Source organism: Natator depressus, chromosome 3 (genome assembly GCF_965152275.1).
Source record: "Natator depressus isolate rNatDep1 chromosome 3, rNatDep2.hap1, whole genome shotgun sequence".
In the NCBI taxonomy this organism is placed as follows: domain Eukaryota; kingdom Metazoa; phylum Chordata; order Testudines; family Cheloniidae; genus Natator; species Natator depressus.
In genome coordinates, this window is record NC_134236.1 from 20,663,705 (window position 1) to 20,683,016 (window position 19,312).

Sequence of the window (19,312 nt, forward strand, 5' to 3'; positions counted from 1 at the left end):
TGCATGAAAAACCTCCTACACTTATCTTTACCAGCTTAGGTCAAAACTTCCCCAAGGTACAAAATATTCCACCCTTTGTCCTTGGATTGGCCGCTACCACCACCAAACAAATACTGGTTACTGGGGAAGAGCTGTTTGGACACGTCTTTCCCCCCAAAATACTTCCCAAAAACTTGCACCCCACTTTCTGGACAAGGTTTGGTAAAAAGCCTCACGAATTTGCCTAGGTGACTACAGACCCAGACCCTTGGATCCTAAGAACAATGAACAATCCTCCCAAAACTTGCACCCCCCCTTTCCTGGGAAATGTTGGATAAAAAGCCTCACCAATTTGCATAGGTGACCACAGACCCAAACCCTTGGATCTGAGAACAATGAAAAAGCATTCAGTTTTCTTACAAGAAGACTTTTAATAAAAATAGAAGTAATTAGAAATAAGAAATCCCCCCTGTAAAATCAGGATGGTAGATACCTTACAGGGTAATTAGATTCAAAACATAGAGAACCCCTCTAGGCAAAACCTTAAGTTACAAAAAAGATACACGACAGAAATAGTTATTCTATTCAGCACAATTCTTTTCTCAGCCATTTAAAGAAATCATAATCTAACACGTACCTAGCTAGATTACTTACTAAAAGTTCTAAGACTCCATTCCTGGTCTATCCCCGGCAAAGACAGAATATAGAGAGACACACAGACCCTTTGTTTCTCTCCCTCCTCCCAGCTTTTGAAAGTATCTTGTCTCCTCATTGGTCATTTTGGTCAGGTGCCAGCGAGGTTACCTTTAACTTCTTAACCCTTTACAGGTGAGAGGAGATTTCCTCTGGCCAGGAGGGATTTTAAAGGGGTTTACCCTTCCCTTTATATTTATGACAGCCTGACATAAAGGCTGGGGGAACAAGGAGAAGCACAATGTGGGGTGCTGTAGGGAGATTAACACATAGCACTCCCTGTGCTCCCCTCCCCACAGAGACATGGGAGAGAGTGGAGGGAAGGGTGACATAATGAAGGGACAGTTTTTCAGGTAAGCTGGAGGTCTGAAATTCTAGCACCCTCTCTCTCAGTCCCTTGCTCGGGGGGGGGGGGGGAGAGAGAGAGAGAGCACACATCCTAAGTATTCCAGTAAAATTTTGGTAATTTTCTCTGCCCTTCGTCACCCTTCTAAAAAGAAAAGGAGTAAAATAACCTAAAATTCACCAAAATGCCTACATAAGAGAACACCCCTGTGTCCCAGACCCCACTCTGCTCCCAAAGACTCCCCCCACCTCAAAAACTTGTCCATAGAAAAAGGGTCCAAATGTTGGCAAAGAGGGAGGATGGAGAGGAGGAAACTGGGTGTAGGGAGTTTTATATTAAACAAGAACTACTGTTATTCCCTTTTCCTTCCTTATTCATCTTGCCACTTTATCCTGAGGCACACAGACTATTTAACATGACTCATATGTGCCTGCCAAAGTATTTTATTGAAATTATTACGTATGACTCTTTGTTAAAAATACTAGCTGTGATGGATGGGACTGTATATCTAGCATATATCTCAACTTTCAAAAGTTAACTCTTCCTAGTCTGTTAGGAGCAGGTGGTAATGAGATAGGTCAGCACAAAATTAAATCCCCTCCCTTGAATTTGCAATATGCTCAGATTTGACTTGGACATCCTGAAATATTAATAATTTCTACCCAATTAAAATGCAGCCAAAACCAAGCAATTTTGGGGATAGATTTGCTAAAATTATATCAATTCACAAGGATAAATGCAATTTGTAGAGCTCATTAGTAATGTAATTTATTTGCCCTGAATATACCCATTTCCTTGGTTGAGGACCTCCATTACTCTATTATATTTGTAAAATTTGTATAAAAATCCAAGCCATAGGAACAAAGAAAATACTGTTACTGCACAGTCACAGCAATCACTTGTCTAAGTTAAACAACTTTGATATTTATTTGTTTTATTTTTAATTAGAATACCTAAAACCATCAAGACCAGAATATGGGGTAGATGCTTCTGCAGAATTTAATTTAAAAAAATCAATCAACAAATATGGTCTGAAATTAAAAATGATGCTTCCTCTTGGCTTGTTAACTCAGAAGCAAATGATTTAATGCCCCACCCCTATTTATAATCATTTAATTAACATAACTAACAATAGCAAAGTCTAACAGTGCTCAGTCTCTAATACTGGGTCTACACTGTATCCAGGCACGCCTGGTTTGCTTAATGCTGTGCTTTAATTTCACTGTAGTATGAAGCTTAGAAAAAGAAGCAAATGAATACATTGCAAAGTACCGGTCATTACCTGTATCATATCACTGAGGTATTCAACACAGACAATATGAAAGCAGCCAGTGCAATTTTCATACTGTTATCATTTTTGATATTATACTGGCTAAAAGCAGTATCACACAAAAGCAATGCTTTCATCATTTCCAATGTGGGGATGATAGCAATTACATCATTTCTCATCATGATAAAGCTAAACAAAACTTTTCTTTAATAGAAAACTGTCATTTAGCCAATTAATGGGTAATTATCTATAATAGACAGAAGATTGAAACTTGGACTTATATTCACATTAGTTTCATTTACATTTTCCTCTCATTTTTGTTCCCTTAGTATATCAAAAAAGGCTTGACGGGGAGAATCGATTTAATTTATAAGTAGTCCTTCTGTACTTGTGGGAGTTGCTACAAGATCAACCTGACCCATACGAAAACACAATTTACTTAAAACACTTAATTCTGCAGAATGATACAAATAGTCTTATCAAGCCAATGTGAACCAGAATGTATCACACCAGCACAACAGAAATTCTCTTTGGCACCAGATTTCCAAAGTTAGGCATGTGAAACTGGGCAAAAACATCTGCTTGCAAATACCTAATATGTGCACAAAGAATCAGATATTTGATGTACACAGCCACTTAGGTGTGCAGTGGTCATGTGGATGTGCACCAATATTGGAATCAGGGATGTGAAAATATACATTAGGTGCATGCAAGTGTAGCCGAAGAATTAACTGTGTATGTCCTTACTTTGAAAACCTGGCTATTGATAAGCAAGAATCAGTATCTGTGTCCAGGACGGTGCATTTTTTTCTGACCTTTGCCCAGTTTGAACATTCACTATCCAAATCAGCTGCTTCGTTTCATAACACCCACTTTATGATGTGAAATAGAACAGACCAGTGAAAATAATGGTAATTAACTACATGGGGGTAATATTTTGTCAGCCAACCTGGAGTGTCACTTATCATGAAAGTTTGTTAGTCATTTCATAAATTAAAAAGATTTCCCTCCCTACCTTCAGCATTTGGTTCTTTAATTCCCCTTGTTTCACATCAGGATGGTTAGATCGGTCCTCCTACCAGCAAAATGTTTTCCTGACTGAGGTGAAATTCTGAACTGATTTTACCCCTACTGTGAGGAGGCGATCTCAGCACCACTTTCTCTTTGTGAAAGTGGATTAAAGGATTTTTTTATTAATAACACTTTAGAGCTGTCTTGTTCATAGTAAAAGAACTCAGATATTCCTGCTCCAAAAGTGCAGACCCTTACCACTTGAACTAAAGGAGAATAGCAAATAAATCTCAATATAGGCTCGTGAGACACAGTTCAGTAGTTCTGATTCCATCCAATAGCGAGCAGTGCTTCGCATGCATGTGTGCACACCAATTCACTGTATCATTATATACCAGAAACAGAAATTTCACAGAGTTCCCTATATATGTTTCCACTACATTATTAACACCAAGAAACAGTATCTCTGACTCTTGGGGGAGGAATATCTCCTTTGCATGAAGAATTCTTCTCCTAAAAGCAGTCTGGCCAAACCAATGCCTGGAAAAAAGAGAGTGTGGTGAACATCAGATCTCATAAACTGACCATCATCAGCATCATCAAATCTCATAAGCTGATCGGGTTTGGGCCTGAGTCAGCACTTGGATAGGAAACCGCAAAGAAAGCCCAAGTACAAGTGGAAGTGGTGTTGGCAGTTCTAAGTGGCACTCTTCTCTCTAAGTCAGGACTGATCCAGTGCTTAAATGCTTAGAGGATGCAATGCTGATAGAACACCCAAATTCTAATCACTAACTATCCCATGTCATTATTCCCCAGGAGTTAGCATATTACTCTAGATTTCTTAGATAATTATAATTTACATTCCTAAAATTCTCCTTTTTGTTTCAGTTAGATCCAATATACTTATTCACTTCCTGTCCTAAACTTTTGTAGTATTGCCACATTCCACCCCAGAGATGGCTCCAATGCTGAGTAAAACAATTCCTCATGCCTAATCTTGCTCCCCCTGAGTTCAAGGGTATTAGGATCAAGCCTATAGTTGATAACTCAGTAGAGTCTGCAAAGACATTTTGATATGAAAAGCACTATATTCAATCATTTTGATTAGTACACGTGCAGCTGCCATTTCTCCCATAAAATAGCTTTATTTTCTGTAATAAATATTTATATATTTATATTGTCATTGTAATTATGGTAAGAAATTATTTCTCTCCATGTATATAGCTGTCTTTCACTTCATAAATAATAACTACACTTCTGTACTTTGTACAAGGATTTTCTATGTTGCCCTTTCGCAGAGACTTCGAAAAGAAAGAGAATTTTAACTTTAAGGACCATCAAGTCTTATTGAAATAATAGCTAAGGGTTTCCTTCACATCCAATGAATTTAAGCCTTTCTTTTTATTCCAAGAGTTTGGGCAGAAAAAGAAATGGTAAAATGATTTCCTGGCTTTGGTGAAATTCTGAACTGACTTTATTCTTAAAGTCAGGAGGCATTCTCAGTACCACTTTACCACCGTGAAAGTAAATTAAAGGATCTTTGATAACGCCTTGAGTTCACTTGTTTGTATTGCTGCACGTGGTGTGTCAAGAAGGCAGTCTTCACAAAAAGGTAAAATAATTATGCATTATATAAAGGCTTACATGGTGCTTCTATCAAGAGCTGTGGAACTCAGTTAAGCTTCAGTGGAAGGAAATCTTACTAGTGTTAGGCTTTATCAGATAAACAACCCCTGTAATACACTGCATTTTTGTGTCTTGGTAAGTGCATGCGTGTATTCTCAGACAAAGCACTATCTTGAGTCTCCGGCTCCAGAAAACATTCCATGGATTTTTCCTCTACAGAGGTGAGGCTCTTACTTGAAAAACTAATTGCTTTTGACATATGCTATGACTTCTGAACTCTTTTGATAGAAGGCAATATTGCAGAGGCTTTATGTGCAGCTCTGGCCCAGGGACTTATATATGTAAAAGCATCATTCTTGCTATCTCATGTACTTCATTGCTTGTGCTGAATTTACCCTAGTTTCCACTCTTCCCAGAACATCCAGTTTGGAAAACAATTGCTCTAAATTGCAAACATAAAGATGGTGTGGTGTCCGTGGGGATGGGGGGAATGGAGAGGGTGGAGATAGACATGTTGTCAACCTCAGATATATAAATAGCACATCAACAGGTTTTGAATATACCCATAAGGGAAGACAGACTGAATACAAGTTTACACAGATCATTAAACTCGTATATTGCAACATGGCAGACTTAGTTGCACATCCTTGTGGCAAATGTACAGAAATGCATCAGAAAAATCTATGCATCAGAAAAAACCTGGTAAGAATTCTCTTACACAAACCACTATGATTGCTGTCCAAAGAATTTCCTACTTTGGAAAATGTATTTTTATGGATTTTAAACATACAGAACAGAAATCGGTAATTACTTTATCGCATATGAGAAGATCTCAAACTAACACACAACAAAACATTTGAAATGAGCAGTTGTCTATGTCCTTATTCCAAATCTAAATTTACAATGGTTACTCTTGCTTTTGCTTCAGACAAGGTCCTTGTGTCCTTTTGTCTTACAAAACCTGAACATCAATTATTTCCAGTTAAGCAGTTAATTTTTTAAATTAATGTTTGTCAAGTGCTTTGAAGATGTAAAATGTTATATAAGTCCTACAGTATTAGTATTATTTAAAATAGCTGCTGCTCAAAGCCCAGTCTCGCCGAGGGTTAGAAGACCATATCATCTGTATCATAGAATCACAGAATATCAGGGTTGGAAGGGACCTCAGGAGGTCATCTAGTCCAACCCCCTGCTCAAAGCAGGACCGATCCCCAATTAAATCATCCCAGCCAGGGCTTTGTCAAGCCTGACCTTAAAAACTTCTAAGGAAGGAGATTCCACCACCTCCCTAGGTAATGCATTCCAGTGTTTCACCACCCTCCTAGTGAAAAAGTGTTTCCTAATATCCAACCTAAATCTCCCCCACTGCAACTTGAGACCATTACTCCTTGTTCTGTCATCAGCTACCACTGAGAACAGTCTAGATCCATCCTCTTTGGAACCCCCTTTCAGGTAGTTGAAAGCAGCTATCAAATCCCCCCTCATTCTTCTCTTCCGTAGACTAAACATCCCCAGTTCCCTCAGCCTCTCCTCATAAGTCATGTGTTCCAGCCCCCTAATCATTTTTGTTGCCCTCCGCTGTAATCTCAAGGCACAGCAGGATGAGCACTGTTTCTGTTCTGAAATGTTTCTATTTCACAAGTCTGTTGAGACTTTTAAAAACAATGTAATATGGGACAGAATCCTTCTTGTTCTTGTTCTGGTTGACAAAAAGGAGGAAGTAATTCCTCCCCACTTCTTCTGGAGAAAGTTCAGCCACTGCTCTGTTTCAGATGGGTGTCCAATGGTGTCCTATATTCCCAAACATTTTGAGCGAGATCCCCCAAAATTTGCACTTCAATAAATCCACATGTGTGGAGGCCTCTGGTTCTCTTCTAAGATAGCCCATTTCAGAATCTCCAGCGTGTGTGTGTGTGTCGTATGATACAGTTGGCATACACATGGTTCTAATCTGCAGCGTCACAGGAAGCTTCATGTCATGATGTTTTTGTGACTGAGAATTTTCTGAAATATTTTTATGAACCCTATGTGTGCCTTAGTTTCCCACTGGACTTCGCATTGTAAAAAACATTGTCTTCTGCTAAAACAGCGCAGGAGGCATGAGATATGTCTGGGTGGAATAAGTAAGGTCGTTAAAGAACTGTCTGAAACTGACCCTAAATCAGAGCATCCAGCAAGACAAAGAGACACCCCAATGAATGAACCATCAGCACCTAACAGCAGAAAACCCTGGGAAGACAGATAAGGAAATGGAGGAGGGGAAAGAGGAAGTCAGAGAAAGCTGCAGATGGAGGCCATGACTGCTTGGCTGACTCATCATGGCACAGGGTGGCTTATGGCATAACTTCTGCCTCTCTGGGCTAACCTAAGGACTTTCAGATTGTGTGTGCCAGGTGTCTAATAAATGGAGACCATATTTTGAAAAGCCTGCCTGTGTCACTGTAAATACTCACTGAGAGCATTGTGCCCTGAAGCCACAGGAGTCTGGCTTGGCTGCAATGCTGCAGTGAGCCATGAAGAGGGCCATGGATCACTGGTGTCAAAGGCCCAATCTCCGAGTCTTAGAGGCCATGAGACTACTCATGTGGAATTGTGTATGTGTCCTTGGGGTCTGGCACACTAGAGGGGTCACTCCCAGGAGACAGGTTACAGGCTGAGGCATAGACCAGACCCTGTGACTCTGTGACAGTCTCCACAGAAGCTGCTGAAGGGCTCAGAACATGGCAGTGGCTTCTGCTATACAAGCGTCCGCATCTTTTGAGCATCCTCCAGAACTGTCTGTGATGCTTCCGTGTATTTGACAATCGCCACCTGCTTGATATGCCATCTGCACAGGTTAAGACCGAGCTGATAAGGGGCTGAATTTCTGCTGACTCAGTATATGCTGGTGCAGCTTGTTAACGCTACTAGAAAATTAAAGAATCATAGAATATCATAGAATCTCAGGGTTGGAAGGGACCTCAGGAGATCATCCAGACCAACCTGCTCAACGCAGGACCAATCCCCAACTAAATCATCCCAGCCAGGGCTTTGTCAAGACTGACCTTAAAAATATCTAAGGAAGGAGATTCCACCACCTCCCTAGGTAACGCATTCCAGTGTTTCATCACCCTCCTAGTGAAAAAGTGTTTCCTAATATCCAACCTAAACCTCCCCCACTGCAACTTGAGACCATTACTCCTTGTTCTGTCATCAGCTACCACTGAGAACAGTCTAGATCCATCCTCTTTGGAACCCCCTTTCAAATAGCTGAAAGCAACTATCAAATCCCCCCTCATTCTTCTCTTCCGCAGACTAAACAATCCCAGTTCCCTCAGCCTCTCCTCATAAGTCATGTGTTCCAGTCCCCTAATCATTTTTGTTGCCCTCCGCTGGACTCTTTCCAATTTTTCAACATCCTTCTTGTAATGTGGGACCCAAAACTGGACACAGTACTCCAGATGAGGCCTCACCAATGTTGAATAGAGGGGAACGATCACGTCCCTCGATCTGCTGGCAATGCCCCGACATATACATCCCAAAATGCCATTGGCCTTCTTGGCAACAAGGGCACACTGTTGATTCATATCCAGCTTCTCGTCTGCTGTAACCCCTAGTTCCTTTTCTGCAGAACTGCTGCCGAGCCATTCGGTCCCTAGTCTGTAGCAGTGCATGGGATTCTTCCGTCCTAGGTGCAGGACTCTGCACTTGTCCTTTTTGAACCTCATCAGATTTCTTTTGGCCCAATCCTCCAATTTGTCTAGGTCCCTCTGTATCCTATCCCTACCCTCCAGCGTATCTACCACTCCTCCCAGTTTAGTGTCATCTGCAAACTTGCTGAGGTTGCAATACACACCATCTTCCAGATCATTTATGAAGATATTGAACAAAACCAGCCCGAGGACCGACCCTTGGGGCACTCCACTTGATACCGGCTGCCAACTAGACATGGAGCCATTGATCACTACCCGTTGAGCCCGACAATCTAGACAACTTTCTACCCACCTTATAGTCCATTCATCCAGCCCATACTTCTTTAACTTGCTGGCAAGAATACTGTGGGAGACAGTGTCAAAAGCTTTGCTCAAGTCAAGGAACAACACGTCCACTGCTTTCCCCTCATCCACAGAACCAGTTATCTCGTCATAGAAGGCAATTAGATTAGTCAGGCATGACTTGTCCTTGGTGAATCCATGCTGACTGTTCCTGATCACTTTCCTCTCCTCTAAGTGCTTCAGAAGTTACAGTGAAAGTGGAAGTGGCTCCTGTGGCAAGGGAGGAAATCCTGAGAGAAACGCCAGGGACAGCTAAGCTCCGGACAGAAATTTGTGGTTTACCTTAGTCAAAGCAAAACCTGAGGAAGATTGTTCTAAGCATACGGAATAGCATGAAAGCAGGTAGACAGGTGGGCATATATAATGACACAAATGGAACATCCATATAAGTGGCACGAGTCTAAGACAGAAGTGCAGGGAAGAGGGGGAACAAAGGGAGATATTAGAAAATAAAGAGAAAAAAAAAAGAGAAATTAGAAAATAAATTTAAGAGCCTTGACTGGAAGAGCAAAGAGTCTGAACTTGATTTGGGAAAATACAGGGAGCCAATGAAGGGATTTTAAGATGGTCCATATGAACTCTGGAGCAGAGTTTTTGATGGGTTCAAGAGGCTGAAGTCAGGGTGTCAGAAAGGCCAGAGAGGAGGAAAATGCAGTAGTCGAGGCATGATGATTAATGCCTGCACAAGAATTTTGCAAATCATTCGTGGGAATTTGGTGCTCACATGGTGTGAATCCAAAGGGCGACGAGGACACCTAAAAAAAATCCGTACTTTGTTCCTTGTGGCTACAGTACTGAATGGACAGGACCAAATTACAGAGCAAGCAGTATTTGAAAATAAAATTAAACAAAGGTCAGACATGACTCCCCCTAAATTTATTTTGAAAATAGTTGGCTGACATTGGCATGGACAGGGCTAAAGGGATTCAGAAACCATATTCTGTGGAACCTCATCTTGAGTGTGGTTTTTCAAAACCCTTTTGGACATAGTTAGACCTGGTCCACACTGACTTGCCATCCATATTCAAAACCAATTCCCGCATTCAAAGCCTTACTCCCTGCCCATTGTTTGAAGGAGTTCAGCAGGGAGAAATGGTTTCAATTGTTCAGATTTTTTTTAAATCGTATTTTCAAATATATCCCCATTTCTATCATGGACAGGGTCTTAAAGTGGTGGAACCACACCACCTACCTGTACAAGACATAAGCAAGGTAAGATTCGTCACACATTACTTTCAAAAGGAGGTAAACTCAAGAGTACCAGGTCTGGTACCTATGACTCTATTTTAAAAAGTAGCATTAAACAAGGTATCAGGCAGCAGATTACTTTTAAGAGAGTTAGGCAACTCTCATTAATTAATTGTAAATGTCCCAATAAAATACATTGTAGCAATTAGATTCTTGTGTTCTGGTTGGAATTCAGAAATTAGAAGACATGCACTTGCTGTGGATTGCCAGTTTATCAATCAATCAAAAAAACCCAAAACTGACTACAGATCAAATACCTATCCTTTATACTGTGCATTCAGTAAGTTCTGTAGGACTCTTACAAATTCTCTTTGACCATTCCACTCAGAACTCTCTGTATGTGAAGAATTGACACATGGTGGCATTAAGATACAGTGGTGAACTTTGAAAACAATCCGGCTGGAGCATGAATTGGTGAAAATTATTATTGCAACCTCGTTCTGCTGACTACTGTCTGAGTGCCTAAAGCTTCCCTAAAATCACTATATTTAATCTTGGAAAGATTATATTTTAAAGGGTCTGATATTGTACATGCAGTTATTTGCGAGTTAAAAACAGTGGGTGAATGTGCTAGAATGCTGATATCTAGTTACCACACTGGGCCTACAGGTTATTGTTTATTTGTATTTTGGCCTAACAAGATCAAGACATCAATGTCCTAGGCACTTACAAACACACAGAGTTTGTTTACTACCCTGAAGTGTTTACCCTAAATAGACAAAACAGATGAAGGAGATTAGCGAGGATTTATTATCATCACAATTATACAAACAGGGAAGTGTGACACATAGAATAAATGACTTGTCCAAGGCCACACAAGTAGTCTGTGGCAAAGTCAAAAATTGAATCCAGATCTTCTGTGTCTCAATCCAAAGCCTTAACCACAGGATCCTGCTTTCTTTTAGGCAGTTAGAGGGCTAAAAGTTAGGTTTTGCACCTGCAGGTAATTTTCCCAAACAATTTTCTGCCCAGAATTAGTTACAGTCACAAAACTGTAGGTCAAGTTGAAGACCCTTTAAAAATAAGCCCTAAATCAGTAAACATAAGGTTTTTTTGCATAGAAAGAGAAATGGATGATTATCAACAAAACCCTGTGTTGTACCAAGTCAACATTTACAAAGAAGAAAACATTTAGTAATGTTTGAAGGCTAATGAGAGTTCCAGTGTAACGAGGTCAAGGGTGAAGAGTATAAATGTTCCCTTTGATTAGGTCAGTGATGGTGCAACAGTATTCCTTTGTAGGCATCACCTTGGTTTTACTTCATGATGTTTGATAATGCTTGAATATGAAGTGTTGAGAAATTAGTAAATGCTCAGATTTTATTTCTTTATCTGTGATGACTTCTACAGTTATTTCTTTCTGAACCACAATTAGCATCTGATCTATTTTCCTTGCTAGTTAAAAAACCAATACAACCAATAAAATATAAAAGAAAAATACTTGGAAATAAACAGCAATATTATCCATCAAAATCCATAAATTAAACCAAAGCCTCTCAAGACTAATTATAAATTGCAGGGGAAAGCACTGCAGTACAGAACCTTGTTAGCCTCCATGGTTGACATTATATCAAATTGCTTTAAAAATACACTTTTTCATATTGAGAGAAGTTCTCAGAGCTGGTCTTGGAGTTTTAATACAGTACACATGGAAGGGCTGTTCTGTGGATTTTCCACAGGCCCTCAGTAAAAGGAAGCATGTGGTTGTGCTGGCCCATGAGGACTCAATCTCAGTTTGGTACCTAGTTCCCCCATTACTCCCTAAAGGATGTAATCTGTTCCAGTCCTTTATCTGATACATATTACTTTCACCCATCCCACATGCTGGCTTAGCTGTGCTCTGACTCACTCCAGGCTCAACGCTGCAGAAGGTGAAATAGCAGCCCTGAAGAGGTTGCTCTCCTCCATTGTCCTATGAACTGCAATGCAGGTAGCCTGTGTGAGGGAGTAAAGGGGCAACTTAAACCCCTTTACTCATTAAGGCAGGTGGGCTGGGCAAGTGACAATCTAGCCCCAAGATACTAAAATTGTACTTGAACATTCTTCTTGCCTCACTATAATTTCATATTCTAAAGCAAGCATGTACACATTTATTTATGTGAGCTTCAGTAGATCCTCAAAAAGAAAAGGAGTACTTGTGGCATCTTAGAGACTAACACATTTATTTGAGCATAAGCTTTTGTGAGCTACAGCTCACTTCATCGGATGCATCCTCAGCGCATAGTTCTGAATATACTTTCCTTTCTAATTCCCATGACACTTACCTTTCCAAGACAGAACAGGACTTGAAACAAGGATGGAGTGCAATAGCTAATTCTGTGTTAAAATATTTGTGTGACATTTCTGTATTAAGGTGACATGGCTTTGGATGACAGCTAGAAATGCTACTGTAAATTCAGCCCAAAGGCAGCTACTGCCTAAACCAGTCACATCTCAGTACTACAGTTGATCATGTATGATAACAGATCCTACACATTTCACGAAGCACAGAGATACACTTCTTCACACATGGTGCATAAAAGCAATTATAATTTTTTAAAATACTATTTACTTTTCCCATAATTTAGATGCTTTGTAATTACGAAATCCATTTGATTAATGAGGCTAAATATAAAAAAATCGTATTTAATACGTTACAAAAACAAGCAACAAAAAACCCTCAGAGGATCTCCTCCCACAACCCAGTTAGGAAGAAAGATTTAGAGGCCAATCCTGCAACCCTGACTCATGTGAGTAAATCTTTATTGAGCAAGAAGTCACATTATAATTAAAGGGAGTACTTGCTTGAGTAAATATCGCAGGATTGCGATGTAAACACCGTAAATAGAGAGAAAATCTGCTGTATGTAACAATTCTTGTGAACATTCAAGAAACCACATAAATGATTTGGCTTCTTCAGTCATACATTACAGAAGATCACTTTGACCTATTGCAAATGAAACAGCATATCAACCGTGCCCTTAATTTTTTGTAATTTATTTGTTTAGCTTTAAATAAAAGTTGCCAATTAAGAAACACAGTTTTGACTGAATGCATTTTAATTTGGCCCCAACAGGAATACAACTCGGCCAAATGAAACATAATTATAGGAAACAAAATGTGAAATTTCAAATCAGTTCACTAATGAAGTCTAAAAATATCAGTACTCCCCTTATTCTGACTGGCAAGACCTGTTCTTTCACTTAGGGGATTGTTCTGTAATTCTTCAGACCTGTGCAAGACTGGACTGTCAAGTCAAACAATAAAATAGAAAATCTCAGGAATTTAATAAGATAGATCCTAAGGCCATCTGCAGCAGAGCTTATTATATTCCTGATCAAGGTTCCCCTCCAAAAGAGAGAACATCTTTTAAAAAATGGTAAAGAACCAGTTCTGACTTTAAATGTTTCAACAGCTTGATATCATCACATGGTGTTTCCATTCCTTCTCTGATAGCAAACTGTCTATCATGTAAGAGCATGAAATCAATTGGGCTGTAGAGCCTTAAATCCTCTAGGGGAGAAATTAAAACAATTTTTTTTTTAAAAAATGACCCACATCCAATCCCGCATGGTTTACAATACGAATCCTACTCTACCACAGCAAGTTTTTAAGGTCGGGTTTCAAAACTCAGTTTTCTTCTCCCTTCCCTCCCTGTCCCCCCCTCCTTTTTATTTTCTAAAAAAGCAAATAATGTATATGCTTGTTTGACATTAGATTTGCCAAGCAAAATTGAGTTTTATAAGTAAAGGCTTTCAAGATTATAAGCGGAGGAAGAAATGCCATTTTTTTCTTCTTTTTTTGTAAAACAAGCTCTGCTTTTGAGGCATTTGTATATGCATGCTTCATTGTCTCTCTTTACCATTAAAAGACAGGGAATAAATTAGCTGCTGATGACCCTACGCAGAGAAGCTAGTTAAATTTAATTCCTGGGAAAACAGCTGTCTAGCCAGCAATTTATGAAAAATAGCAGGGCTAATCTGTTAGCAGTTGTCACTGGTTAGAATTGGTGGTTTTCTCCATATTGTGCTTCTGAACATGTCCTAGGAACAAAGGTTCCCAATCACACATAGGGGTACTAAGTTCTTCTGCTTCGGCCTTGTGTGACTAGCATTCTCTGTACCCTTTCCTCACCTTAACTATTAGCTTCTCTGAACTCAGTATCCCACTGTTTTCCCGCCTCTCATTCATATGTCTGTGTTCTAACACACAACAGAACTGAGACTACTTTTACAATTGCAAGCCTAGAGTTTGGAGCAGTCTTAGTATCATTGATAGTCAAGAGTTTGAAAACCCATATTAAAAGCTTGCCATGATAACACATTTTCCGCCATGAGATTAGATTATAGTTTGAAGCAGTCAGAGTTATATTGCAAGTTAAATGCCCACAATTGGATGGGGAGTGGTAGGTCGTATCTGGAACACCTGAAGCTACTGGCACTGATTAAGCAAGGTTTTTAAGCATATGTCTAACTTTAGGCAAGTAAGCAATCCCACTGACTTCAATGGGACAACACAACGAGGCACTTACAACTAGGCACATGCTGAATCAGGGCCTTAGGCTTGGCCTACACTTAAAAATTAGAGCGACCTAGCTACGTCGCTAAGGGCTGTGAAAAATGTTGTGCTCCGTGCGATGTAGTTAGGTCAACCTAACTCCCAGCGTGGATAGAGCTTGGTCGATGGAAGAATTCTTCTAGCTACTGCCTTTCAGAGAGATGGATTAACTCCATCGGGGGAAAATCCCTTCCGTCAATGTGGGAGGCATCTAAATCGTGGTGCGACCACGGCACAGCTGCAGCGAAGTACCTGTACTGCTGCAGCCGCTGTAATGTAACCGCACCCTTTGTCTGGCAACCTGAGGTAACGGACCATAAAGGTTGAGAAACGTTGCTCTGGAAAAGGAATGGCGTCAGTATAATAGAGAAGGGTCTAACAGAACCACCACAGCTAAGAATCTCTCAGGTTTTGCCTAGAAGTCCCTTTTTCCCCCAGTGGCTTATAACATGTAAAACCAACCAGGAAAACAAGGTCTTGGACTAGAGGGATTTGTTTTAAGGGAAATAATTGACAAAAACCACTCAAAACAGCAGTTTACCAATTTTCAACTGCTTGTCTGTATTTGTGTCACTCAAAGCTCATTTAGCTTTTACAGGAGAGAAAAATAAGGAAGGCCAACAGCCTGCAATGGGGTTTAGTTGTATTTAGTAGTTTGGGACTGAAAAACTAGAAAGTAGTCAAGATATTTTGCTTTGGAAAATAACTGCTGAGCATGTGCAGTACTGGCTTTTCAAGAGGTGCTGGTAAGGGTTTGCAACTGCCAAAATATAATTTATATAATAAGCAATAAGGGTTATTGGGCTAATCATTTTTTAATAAAGATCTCTTGGCCTTAATGCAGATTTACACAATAGACTTTAATAGCTCATAGTGAGTACATAATTTACACATGGGCCTTGCCTAAATACAAATATAAAAATAACACCACTGACCTAATGGATTCTTTGTGGTCTTTTGCATCAATTAAATAGATTTTGCTGACAGGTAGATGTTTGTGTTTTTTTAAGCTACAATTTGTTTAAGCTTCACACGTGGTATATTAATGATATTTTGAAAAGCTGGGCAAAACCCAAAAAGTGAAATAAAAATGATCACGAAACAGAGACTAGATTAAAACAACATTCCAGTGTCTGGTATCAGACTGAAACTGAACACAACATTCCATTGGGCCTGAGTATAGTAGCACATTTCGAAGCTGCTCTTCAGGAAGGATCAACCTTTGAAGATCCACTGTTCATCGATTATTATAACACTTAAGCCCAATGAAGTGGATAGTGCACAGACCTTCACCTTTAACACTGAACTTCCTGGCTTTCTTTGGCTCCAGCCAGTAATGTAACTTTCACTTGTTTGGTTCCCTTTGAAATGCACAGGGTGAAAACAAAGTTTTTACTCTTGTAACTTAGGCTCAACTCAAGCCGAAGAAAGTGGTCTGACTTATAAATAAATAAATATATTACATCTCAAAAGGAATCATAGAAACTGTGCAGCACAGAACAGCAGCTATCTCATGTGCTTTGAGATGTGGAATACCAGATTCTTTGATGGACCCTAAAAGGTGTCATTCAATACTAAAAAAAGGCTAAGCTTTTCTTTCTCTCCTTCTTAAGAATTGGTTTTGTCATCTTTAATTCATAAAAGCTATGGCAGCGCACAAGACAGGAAACTGATGCTGGAGTGCTGGCACAAGTACCTCAACAGTAAAGATGGTTTTATTGGCTAGGCTGTGCCTCTTTTACAGGTTTCTTGGCAGAACTTGAATTCTGTGACCTAATCCATTCCTGAGAGCCCATGTACTGTGGCACCATGTACCAAAAACAACATTAAGAGGTCCAGTCTGACTTACCTTTTGGATGCCAAGGGTCTGTGAACTCGTACTTTCCAACGCCAATAGTCCGTAGCATTTGTACCCCATTTGTGGTCTCCTGATTGCCCGTCTGGTTGGGAGGAAGCTGAGGAGCAGCCTGCCCATTGGTAGCTGGAACACTATTGGGTAGGGCAGCTGAAGGCAGAGCAGGTGGTGGTGGAGGCAGAATAGGACAAGTCATATGACCATTCCCTACTGCAGTGTGGCCTGGGTGAGTCACCTGACCAACCCCAGTCATAGAGGACATGATTGGCTGGCTGTTAGTGTACAAAGGCTGGCTTTGCAGGTTCACAACCATGTTATTCAGAGGCTGTGAAGGCTGCTGTTGAAGCTGATAATGAGCTGGCATTAATGGAAGCTGAGGGGTAACGTGAGGAGGGAGTGAGGGTGTAACTCCAATGACTGGGGCTTGGACGTTCACTGCTGGGCTGAAGGTTGGAGGCTGAGTCATTCCATATGAATGAGTTATAAGAGTTGGCTGGCTACCGGCTGCAACTGTTGTAACCCATGGTGCTGTACCTGGGACACAGAGGAAAAAGAAAAGCTAGCAATAAGAACAATTTTGGCAAAAAACAAACAAAAAACAACCCCACACAAACTTTCTTTTATGTAAATGCTGCCCATAAATGAACCTTTTAGTAGCACCTAAGGCTTCTTTTTTCTTTACAATATATAAAGTGGTACAGGATCTGGAACTATTCCAAACTGATAAGTGCCTAAAATTGCTGCAGTGATGTGAGTGCAATTGTTAAAATACTGATCAGGTAACATGCAGCATGTTTACAATTTTATGTATTTTGTGCTTTATGTAGCTTAAGTATATGCTTCCAAGAAAATTAACCTCTTTCCCCACTGTGCGTTCATGGCTCCCTGACAAACACCCTGCATGTGTAATAGCAGTGCTCCAGCCACTACAAAGAGGTTGTAATTAGGCATCTGGCATAGCTGCACAATGTGCAATGTGTGTCTGGAAGCTGGAAATCGTTTCAGGTAGTTTTGGACATAAAAGGGATCTTAAAATACTATCCAGTGCCTTTTACTCTGGCAAAAACCGAGAAGGGGAAAAACACAATAATGAACTTGCAGACATCTTAATACATTTCTATTAGCCCTGGTGTATAAGAAACTTGAGGGGGTCTTTACAATGAGAGAGAAAAATCCAGCTGCAGTATATATATAGATAGTGGTAAACGCAGGACAAACAGCTACAAAAAAGGGAGAGGGTAGTAATTAGTCCTAAGGGATTAAAAAGCTTCTCCCTGTCCAATGAGGAGATAACCACCGGGAAATAAGGTTCAGCTGGAAAAGGGGTTGCTAGGGAGCTAATTAGGTTCAGCTGGCTCCAACTGGTGGAGACCTTTTTAAACCCTCCCCAGCGTGGAAGGAGAGGAGGAGAGAGTGAGAGAAGGAGGGAAGCTGCCAGTAGGCTAAGGGAAGCAAGACATCGAACCCTTCGAGGAAGGGAGGCTACACTCCCCCGCCCCAGAAGGGAAGGAAAACAAACACAAGGGACTGATCAGGGAAAGGAATAACCGGACCCTGTGCTACCTGTAAGGATTTGCCTTGCCCAAGCTGGTGTCTCCAAGGCTAAAAAGGACTGAGTCTGCTGAGGAGAACAAGGTACTTAGCCACACGTGGTGTCGGAAGTGGGATAGTGAGTGAGTGAGTAAGGCTCGGTGGCAAGCCAACTCAGGGCAGGTTTAAAAAAAAATGGAGGATGTAGTGAAGGCATTGATACAGGCCACTGCGGCCCAACAAGGAGCTACCAGGGTACAGATGGCAACCCAGCAAGAGGCAGTACATGTCCAACAGGAGACGAACTAATTACTGATGAACCAGGTGGCCCACAATCGAGCCATCCTGACTGAAGTAGTGAACCAGTTGAAAGCTCTGACACACGGACCCCAAGGGACCCGGCTGCTGCGGGCAAGCAACTATTTACAGAAGATGACAACAGACAACGATATAGAAGCATATCTCCTCGCGTTCGAGAGAAGGCACTTCGGGAGGCCTGGCCCCAAGACCAGTGGGCAGGGATTCTGGCTCCATTTCTGTATGGGGAGGCCCAGAAGGCCTATTTCGACATGACCATGGAAGCAGCTATAGTTTTCCCCCAGTTGAAGGCGGAAATCCTGGCAAGGTCAGGTGTGACACCGGCCATAAGGACCCAGCGCTTCCACGAGTGGAGATACCAGGACAACAAAGCGCCAAGGTCCCATCTTTTTGACTTAGTCCATCTCGCCCGGAAGTGGCTCCGCCCCAAGACCCATGGGCCGGACAAGGTAGTGGAAATCCTAGTGTTGGACAGGTACATGAGGGGGTTGCCGCCGGACATACGAGGATGGGTCCGTCAAAATGATCCCTCCTCCTATGATGAACTAGTTACCCTCGTAGAGAGGCACTTAGCAGGCCAAGAACTTTCTTGGATCACCGGGGAAGGAAGGTGCCAGAATTGGAGACAAGTCTCCGCGTCGAGGCCCCGGTTTGCCCTAGCACCAGGCCGGACAATGGAAGGGAGGAAGGAGGAGGAAGAGCAGCCGGAGGTCCCAGAGAGACTTGAGGACTGGGGGAGAAAGACTCGGGGGATAAAGCCCAGCAGCCCGAAAGATAGGGGGCACCCTGAGCGGGGTACCGATGTTACGCCTGTGGCAAATTAGGGCATACCACTGCCCAATGCCTGAATCTAGAAGAGCCCATGC

At 41.2% G+C, this 19,312-nt stretch overlaps 1 protein-coding gene across 5 annotated transcripts in view; it reads right to left on the reverse strand.

Moving 5' to 3' along the window:
• The window catches only part of KLHL29 (kelch like family member 29), a 571,650-nt gene that overhangs the window by 201,431 nt on the left and 350,907 nt on the right, over nucleotides 1–19,312 (reverse strand). For all 5 annotated transcript variants that reach the window (XM_074947522.1, XM_074947521.1, XM_074947520.1 and 2 more), the window contains one exon: nucleotides 16,593–17,132. In XM_074947522.1, the coding sequence (XP_074803623.1) occupies nucleotides 16,593–17,132 (540 nt within the window). The remainder of the gene's footprint in view (nucleotides 1–16,592; nucleotides 17,133–19,312) is intronic.